A 9,694-nucleotide genomic window follows, 5' to 3' on the forward strand; every position below is an offset into this window, starting at 1 on the left:
GCCGTGAGGTGCGGTGACAGGAATGGGAGCTCAGGGCGCTGGGTTGGTGACAGGCTGCTGTCAGATTTAACCTTTCCCTGTGGGCAAATGAACTAACTAAAAGAAACATGGGTTGCTGTAAAGGAGGGAAAAGAGGTGAGAACGCTGGTTAGGTTTGAACATAGTGGGAATGGCACAGTTGAAGGAGTCCACCTCTATTCAGCAAAACACATAGGCATGTGCCTAGCTGTACGCATTGAACAAGTCCTGCAGCCTTGATTGAGGATTAGGTATAAGCCTTTTCTGTTTTTCTGAATTAAACTGATGCTTTAAAAACTTTGCGAACTTGAAGTCAGGGACAGCAAAGCCAGTCTTGCTCTATTTTTTGTATTTGTTCCCAGAGGCTTGTTGGCAAAATTGTACTCTGTGTACTTTTACAAAAGAAATCTAGGACATAATTGTTTGAATAGAGAGCTATATGTGATAAAAATCTGTTTATACCACAACATGTCCAGCCAAATGATTGACGTATACATTTCTGTCCTTCCATTGATGTAACTTTTCAATTTCCTGTTGATGTCTAAGCTTGATTTATTTTTCCATTTATTTGGGTTTTACAAAGAGCACTAAAGAGCTTGGCACTTGGGTCTCTTTTTCGTCAGTTCAATCCTCTTAGTCCTTGATCACTTCATTGTTTCTGCAAACAATGAAAAAGAGAGATGGAAAGAACAGCTGTGAACAGCTGGTTTGTTCACCAGGTGTCTGACTGGTATTCAAGTATCCTCTTTTGAGGGAGGCCTGTATTCCCTGAAAAACCCTAAAAAAGCAAAATTCAGAGTTCACTTTATTTGCTGCCTTCACACATGATGATCCTAACAGGAGCCTGAAAAATCAAAACAAACAAGAAAAGCTGCTTCAGGAGACCTCAGGGGTTTTTTCTCTCCAGTTGTACCCCAGCTGAATCGAGCAGAGAGCTCTGCAAGACCTTCTTAGGCAGATTTTGCCTAGGTTTTTTTAAGAGCACCCTTCCTCTTCTCATCATCCAACTCCTCCCTGTCTTCTTCACCCAACAAAGCGGTGGTCAGGAGTCAGAGCTGGAGACCACAGGTTTTGCAGGGCCCCTTCAGCAGTGGCTGCTCACGACCATGGTGACTCTTGCGTTTTATTCTGCCTGCGAACCTGCATGCTTGGGCAAAAAGCCTCTACCTGTTCCCAGCTCATAAAAGTCCTCTGGTTCCTTGAAAAGTAATTACATGTTGCCAGTCGTCCCAAGGTAGCAGAATCTTGAAAGCAAATAAAGAAAAAGCAGATTGAATTCATAAGCGAAACTGATTTATTGCCCACAGATTTGTAGCATGATCACACCAGCACTCAAACATGCCCCAGAAACAGCTATGTATTCCTTACATCCCTCCCCATGGAGGTTTATTCAAGGCAAACAGGGAGGCAAACACACATATGTGACCCTGAGGAAAGATGTACAGATTTTGTTGCAAATGGGGAACTGTTCAGCTACTCTCTCTGCAATGGCAAAAATTGGTGTGCAGCACTACCAAAAGTTGGAGCCTTCATTTCCTGACCTTCCCTCTCTCAGCATGGGTACTGGAGTTCCTCCTGTATGTCTGTAGCACCTGACTTTCCTGGGAGGTCACCTAAGGGTGCCAGCACCTATTTTCCTCTTCCAGGCTGCAGCTGTGCTGGTAAAGATGTTACTATCCCCAGCACAACCCAGCTCTTGGCACACCGAGTGCCTCTTGCTAACATGCTCCAGCTGCTCCAGTCACAGGGAGCCAGATCGGCAAAATCCTGATTTACTGGGAATGAGGAAGGAACGAATATAGCCCTTAATCTTCATAAGCAATAAAACAAGAAGCTATAGCTCTCACTTTGTGATTTCTCATATTAAGTGCTCTACTACCTACCATAATAATTGTATTTCTGGCAGCCGCAATGTAGTTAATAGCCCAAGTTCAGCTAAACGCACATGCCTGAGCTAAACGCTGTGTGTGCCTAAATCCATCCCAATTTGGCAAAGCATATGAGCATGTACTTCAGTGCCAGGGGAATAAGGGAAGTGTATCCTTAAAGACTTGGCTAAAGATATTTGTGCAGCACCAAGTCAGAAGAGTGGAAAGGACGGGATAGTTTATATGGTGCAATTTTGAGTTTAATAGTAAACTCAGATGGGCTAAGCAAAAGAAGATTCACTGAATTTGATGCAACTGTGTCTATATCACTCTGATTTTATATCTGCATTATCTTGATTAGCTCTTGCAGAAGATATGTTGTGGAACAGAAGACAAACCAAGCAAGCAGTCCAGCTCCAGCAGAATCGAAACCCAATTTGAGTCTGCTTTACCCATGCACGACCCATTCCAGGAGACTTTCATTCCATATCAAACATTTTAATTTTCTTCCTCCTGTTTTTAAGTCATTTCACCATTAATAATGAGAAGGCATTTACATTTGCATATGCTTCTCAAGCAGCCGAGGACAAGTGGACAGACTAAATATTTCACAGCACATCAAACTAGATTTGCCACAGTTTGAGGTATTTTTGTATGCTTGCTCATCTCATGGGTGCAGAATTACAGACAAGGTGTCTCTTGGCTGGTTATATGTCGAAATCCTCTCATGCTGCCTTGGGTCTCATTGGAAAGTTAACTAGAGATGAAAAATAAGCACATTCCCTTTCTTCAGGTATTAATCCTCTATAGGCTCTCACCCTACAGAGTGGCACTGACTAATATGCACCCACACTCTGTTGATATCAAGACAGTTATGTTGATAAAGCTATAGGGATTTCTCTCACATGAAGATTTGGCCCACTGTTTTAAAATCAAGTTATAAGTTCTACCTTTCACATCAAATCTGTCTTCCTGGTTAACAAAAAAGGCAATTACATTTTCAACTATTTTACATGAACATCCAGCGTTATTTGAATTACATCTTACTGGAGATCATGAAAAGGAGTGCTGCCTGACTGTCACATCTCATGAACCCACCGGTTAGGATTAAGCTCTCTAACTCCTCAGTCCCTTTGGACTTGCACACACTCTTCTATAGGAAAATTAATTTTTTGCTTGCAAAAACAATATCTAAAGGAAATATCACTGTACAGAATCAGATCCTTTGGGGTTTTGCTTCTTGCAGCACCAAATAGAGCTGGCCTGGATGCCAGCAGAGCATTCCAGCAGGGACCTCAGGTAGGAGTAAACACTAGCACCCCATTTCTGTTTGATAGATCTCAGCTGGGCCATGCGTTTGAGAGATACACCTCACCTGGAGCCCTAAGAAAAAGCAATCAGAAAAATAGCTGATCAGCATCTGCCACCTCATGGCAACTGGTTTTATTTGACTGGGGACCAGATCCTCTCCAGCTGAGACTTTTCTAGTAGGCTGATTTGCAGATAAAGGAAATTGGATTTAAGTCAGTATGTTGCCCTGCCGGGTATGAAGGGTTGTAGGTAAGAAGTGCTTTTGTGAATGTGATAGTAATGGTGCCTAAGCTTTTGGGGAGAGGAGCTGAAGGCATACAGGTAAGATTTGTGAACAATGCTTAACATGGTAAGACTTTAGCCTTTGTTTTGAGCTTCTGACTTTTTTCCAGCAAGATTCAGGATATGCTTAACCTCAAGTACCAGCTGCCTCTTTCACCTCTGTAGGACTATTTGTAGTCTCAAAGTTGGACATTTCACTGACTAGTATATTGGTAAGTTTAGGGTCCCAGGAGGGAACTGCACTACAAATAACTAAGTAGACCAGTTCTGTATTGTAATGAATATTTTGTATTTTTTTTCATCTTCCTTCTTGAATTTCTATTCTGTTCTCAAAAGCGGCATTTCAACAGCCGTTTTCTACTGCTGTAGAGCTCAAATAGATAACAAACGCATCTCTGAAGCGGGAACCGATTTAACTGCTGCACTCACGCTTCCTGAGAAAGAACAGCATACACCCCAAACCCCGACACTGCAAAGTCCTTTCTCCCGTCAGACGCTGACAAAGCCTTGACACCACGGCTCAAAAGACCTTAAAGAAGCGGAGGGCTCCTTCCTAACAAGCGGGGTTCTATCCCACCCGGAGGAATTAGCTCCGAAGCTGCGGGTCCCGGGCGCTGCCCGCGATGTGCCGGTGCCACCTGCCGGGCACGGCCGCGGCCGCAGCTCGGAGCTCCCGGGGAGGGAAACCGGGAGTTTTCCATAAGGAAAGCAACAGCACCTACGTGTGGTCAGCTGTAGGAAGGGATGTGGAGAGCATGGAAAACCCGAGCTGAAAGAGGCCTGTAGGGAAACGGGGGTTTAAAGTCGCGATATCGCCTCGCGCAACTCGCTGGGCTTTGGTTGCTGCGGGTTGGGGGGTGCGGGGCTGTCGCGTCGGTCTGTCGTGTGCTGCTGGGCTCCTGTCTGTCCCTTGCCTCTCGTTATTTTGAGTGGTGCTGGTCGATTCCAGACCCCTTTTGCCAAAGGTCTCATTAAATGACTTCTTGCCCTATGGAAATAAGCAGGCAAGAGGGGAGACCTGGGTGAGCTGCTCCTTGTAGCATGGGGGGGAGTAGGGGAGGGGGTCTGAGCCCTCTTACACCCTGGCAGAGCTTGTGCTAGAGGAAGGCAAGACCCCAAAAGCCACAGGCTAAAATACACACTCACGTGTGGCCCCTTACAAATACCAAATGCTGTTTAAGCAGGCGTTTGCAGCACCCCGGAGGCATCACCGAGGAGGAGCTCGGTGGCCGTGTTTCTGCCACTGGTGTCCGAACACGATGTGCGCAGCCAGTCTGCTTTTGTTGGGTTTGCTCTGGGCACTCAAGATTGGGACTGTAGGTATGGGAGTAACTGGTTTGGTTCCTGATCACACCAGGTTTCTCCCTGCTGCCCTTCAGTCTCCGCAGCTTCCCTCTTCAGTTATTATTTCTTGTATGAGGAAGGCGATGGACTCGGGCAGCTGCCTGCAGCCATAAATATCCACCTTCGCTGTCCCAAGCTGCAGAGACAAGGCAGGATGGGGTGTTACCCAGGTAAGGTCTGTCCTTTCTGATAGCCTGTCTCAATCCATTCGCTATTCTGTTTGAAATATGCTGGGATTGCTGTCATGTGTATTCCCTTCTTTCACACTGCACCAGGATTGAAGAGATTTATTTCCTAGGGGCTATTTTTAGCAATGACACCACAGTTAAGCCAATCAAGCCTGGCAGTGACGGCTATCTCACTGAGTCACAGCTCCAAGGTGCAGCTGGCTGGAATCAGGTTGGCTGCACCAGGTGTGTTGAGCAGTGTTTTCTGCAGTGCACGAGGCTCTGCTGGCACTCTGGCTACTTATTTTTCACCTAGGAAGCATCAGGACTAGAAACTGCTTTTTGCTTCCATATGGCTGAGTCCAGCAAAGCCTGGTCCCTTCTGGATATTCTGCTGTGTAAATCCATCTCGATGCATTGTGCGATGCAACTTCTGAGCTGCTCTGTGTTAGATCTGCCAGCTAAAATGCTTGTGTGATCAGCCCAAACCTGATATAGTCAAAAAGAGCCAGCGCAGCAGGGACCTATTACTCAACTCATGCATTAGATGAGATGCTGTAGTTCCTTGCAGACCGATTTCTTTTCTTCAGCCATTGCCTGCCATCTCTTTGCTACTTGTGCTGTAGTTGCTCTCAAAACAGAGCACTTGTGGCTTTCTCCCACTAGAACCCCTTCCCAAAACTTTCTTTTTAAACTCTATTTTTTTTCTCTGATCATAGAGAAGTTCTTTGCTGTTTTCAATAACTTTTGTACTGTGACATTTACTGTACAATGGCTTTAGGCAAAAAGTATACAAAAATATGGGATTTTCTGTTCTGTTATGTACATCTTATCTCTCATCCCAGTTGAACTAGGTGCTCGCAGAAGAAGAGGTGCTTTCTGTCCAGAAGTCTCTATAAATCAAGGTGGACAAAATAAGAGGAAAAAAACAAAGGAGAACTGAGCATGGAGTTGCATCGGTGGCAGCTGGTGGCCTTGGGTCTCCAGCCAGGAGCTCTGGCCCTTGGGGTAGGCTTTTTGTCAAACACTAAATAATGGAATAGTGGAATAAATAAATAGCGGACTCCAGCTAATCCACTTTTAGAGGATATGTCAGAGGTTTTGTGCAACCCACCATCTCTGCACTCTGGTACAGCCTGTGGCAGAGCTGGTCTGGCCTTTGAAGCAATTATAGCAGAGAGAAATTTTGGACAGCTGAGGAAACTGTGTCCCAGAGACACGGTCTCACCTGTCGCTGCTGGAGCCAGCCTGCACAAGCACAAGGCAGTGCTTTACCCTGACCATCAGCCTGGCTCTTGGCACTGCCTAGGGAAGCACATGCACAACTTGTTTAGGTTTTTTGCAATCCTCCAAAACTCCTGAGACTCTCATTTGCTTGGGGGAAATGTGCACCTGCTCACTGCAGAACTGGGAGAGCTGTCACTACTCCATCAGCACAGATGCCAATAGGGATTTGAACAACTTTTCTTAAGGGTGCAGGCATAAAGAGCATGAGGAGGGTGAGATGGTGAAGGCTGGTGAGGGATGGTCAGCTACGGAGCTGTGGCTGCGGGATGGGCAGGAGGGAGTAGTGTCGGGCAGGGGAGGAACTCCAGGACACTGACCCTGGGAGTAGTGCCAGCTTGCTGGAGTGAGGCTCCACTATAAAAAGCTCCAGCGTGTGTGCAGACGAGGTTCCCGAGGCGGTGTGATGCTCCTCCTGGGACAGGGGTGCTCGCAGGCTGTATTGGACCCTGGCAATCCTTGGGCACAGGAATATCAAACAGTGAATGTCTGCAGTCTGCCCTGGATGTGGGCTGGGAGGAGGGAATAAGTAATGATATCAAAGCCAAATCCCCTCATAGACTTCAGTTTTCAGTGTGCTGACTCCAGGCACAAGCTGCTGTGAGCAGCTCTGGCTCAAGGACAGGGATCCTGGGAATACAACAAAAGCTTAAATGCAAGATCTCCTTGTTGCAAACCAGGCCCTAGGTACAGTCTTGGGGAGGTGTTTTGAAAGTATAATGTATTTTCACTCTAAGAAGGTGTTTTGAGAAGCTGCAGAGATGTAGAAACATTGAGGCTTTTATCTTGCCAAGAGATCATGTCTGTAGCGATACAGAAGGTGGTGCAGTAATTGAGGACCAGACTATACATTTTGAAAAGCCCCCCTAAAAGCTGGCCTGATGCCTATCCAAATTAAATACTTAATGTCACATATCTCCCAGCTGCAGTATTAGACAGAAATCTGAAACCAAGCTATTAGTGTGGAGGACTTTAGAGGAGACAATTCAGGTTTGGCAAACTTGCTGGTACTAATTAAACACAAGGGAGAAAAAAATCCCATAAACTTTCTTTTGTGAGCACAGTGCTAAGTTTTCAGAGTCCAGGCTGCCATTTGAGGACTAGTTTAAAAGCCTTAAACTAACATAAAATCCCATATCTTTCTCAACGTGTGAACTACATAGTATTTACTACTTCGGTACTAATTTTTTGTAGTGCAACATGGTTTATGGTCTTAAATTTCAATCCTATTGCCTTTCAAAGGCGCTTGTGCTTCTGAGGCATTTTGGAGAGATTTTCAAAACACTTTCAGTTTCCCAGTGAGCACTGAAACCAAATCCCAGCTCCGATCGTTGTTGCTTTGGAGGGGAAGTGCATAATCAAAAGCCTTAGCCTGTCTTGAAAAATCTCAGCCTCATCTAAACTACATCGAGCACCCAAATGCCTGGTGGTCTTCAGACATGGTATGTGAAAATGTGTATCTTCAGTGCTATGGGGCTCCCTCCTCCCTGCTGAGTGTGCCTCTTGCAATGCTGGGCTTGGGATTACTTCTTGATACAGACTTCTTCTCAGCTGAAGAGCCATGAGGGCAGATGGTTGGGGACGCAGCTGATGTTGGCCTTAAAACAAGTGGCATGTGTCGAGGTTGATGGCAGCAGGATGGCCCCATGACATATTTCTTACTCACAGCTTAGACGCGCCAGATCGGATTCCCGCTGACACGTAAAGCCCTTTTCCACAGCTCTGGCAGCGCTAAGAGCTGGACAGCCTAATCTCTTCCTAAACCCCTCCTGTGCTGTAATGCTGACCAAAACTTTGGAGTTTTGCGTGGAAGCAGTGCTGATGTAGGGTCTGTGGTGTTCATCAGCATCACCTCCTGCCCTTTCCGTCTGCCTTCCTGGTATCTTATACGATGGTATATTTTTTTTTCTTTTTGGAGGAGGAAAAGTCTAGCACAGTTTTCTAGGGAAACAAGCAAGCACTGTGTGGGCAACATGTGGCAGCTATATGTGTCCCTACTCACTCATCAGCTTCAGAGATGTAAATCTGGAAGATACAAAAAGTACTTGCAGGTTTTGTGGCTGGGCAGCCTGGCACTGCTGCCAGGCAGGGAACAGCCACATCGCAAAGTTCACTTTTATTTTAGCAAGTGGAGGATCCACATGGGACAGAGAAGTTAGTGGTGCCCCAGCTACAGAAATGCTTCAGTTGTGTTGTACGTTCTCGCACATGGGAGACTCAAAGGGGACAGAACAGCCTGTGGGAAGCAGGATCCTACAGCTCAGTTTGTGCAAGGACTGGTTGGGCAGTGTGTGATACAGTGGTGTGACGTGTCCCAGTAATCCTGATGTGGAATTGGGTAATGAAAGCCTTTAATTTACTTTAAAAGCCCTTCTATAGCACTAGTGCAGGGCAAAAAGGTCTTAGTCGAAATAAGAATCAGGCTCGTTAGATTTTGAGAAAAGTTATCCCGCGTATGACTTTCTCCCTAATTTATTTCTGTATTCACTTCCTAATTACACAGCTTGGTTTTCTTCAGCCCATGAGCCCAAACCCACTTGTAGAAGGGAGGTTCTGCAAAATGCCCTTAGAGGAAACCCAGCTTGGTACCTGCCCATCAAGGAAAGAGATAGTCCCTGAACGAGGGGGATGTTTTCCTGTCAATATAGCATTCAAATTTAGCTTCTGCCACTGTAAGCAATGTGGCATTAAAAGAAGGAGCTTAAGTTATTAAACTGAGCTGCTTTAATCATCCAGTTCAGGGAAATCCATTGCTACAGGAGACCTGAGGATTAATGTATTTTTACCGCAAAGCCAATACATCTATTCTGATCAGTTAGCGGTCACTCACTTGTGCATATGAAACTTCATTCTCCGGGTTTGCACCCGATAGTATGGGACCAAATGGAGTTTTATTTGGAGATTGATCCCGTTACCTTGAATCTCATCATTCTGGTAGCTAGTTATGTTATTTTGCTTCTGGTTTTCCTGATATCCTGCGTGCTCTATGACTGCAGAGGGAAGGATCCGAGCAAGGAATATGCTCCCGAGGTCCCTGCAGACACCCAGCCTCCAATCCGGCTGGTGGTGATGCAGCAGGGCTCCCCCAACACCCGCTGGGCAAAGGGGCTCGTCCCTGCCTACGAAAACTCCTCCGACCTGCCAGGGAAAAGGACTACTGTTGTGTAAGGGGACCCTGCCTCGGAGCTCCGGTTTCTGCTGATCCGCTTGCCTCATCTGCTATGTTTACTCTCCGTTTGCAAAAGGATAATGCGTTCACTAGGTAAGTTGAGATGCCGTTTTATTTGGCGCGGTGCTATTGCCAAGGGGGTCGGTTTATGTTCAGCTGTGTTCTGCATTGATACAGCCTTGCAGTCCTGCCTGCCATCCATAAAGAGACTAATTTCCATTTACGCTGCTGCTGCCTTGCAGCCCACTGGC

General features: G+C 46.1%; 1 protein-coding gene across 1 annotated transcript; it reads left to right on the forward strand.

Annotated features, from left to right (window-relative positions):
- The first annotated feature begins 9,142 nt into the window (after nucleotides 1-9,142).
- SMIM36 (small integral membrane protein 36) lies at nucleotides 9,143-9,480 on the forward strand. Its single transcript, XM_075043858.1, has one exon. It carries the CDS (start codon nucleotides 9,158-9,160, stop codon nucleotides 9,440-9,442), a length of 285 nt encoding a protein of 94 aa, XP_074899959.1. The 5' UTR covers nucleotides 9,143-9,157; the 3' UTR covers nucleotides 9,443-9,480.
- The last annotated feature ends 214 nt before the right edge of the window (nucleotides 9,481-9,694 follow it).

Source organism: Buteo buteo, chromosome 13 (genome assembly GCF_964188355.1).
Source record: "Buteo buteo chromosome 13, bButBut1.hap1.1, whole genome shotgun sequence".
In the NCBI taxonomy this organism is placed as follows: Eukaryota; Metazoa; Chordata; class Aves; order Accipitriformes; family Accipitridae; genus Buteo; species Buteo buteo.

Excerpts from the sequence above, each read along its gene's own strand:
- SMIM36 (XM_075043858.1), top strand. The coding sequence starts at position 9,158 with ATGGAGTTTTATTTGGAGATTGATCCCGTTACCTTGAATCTCATCATT.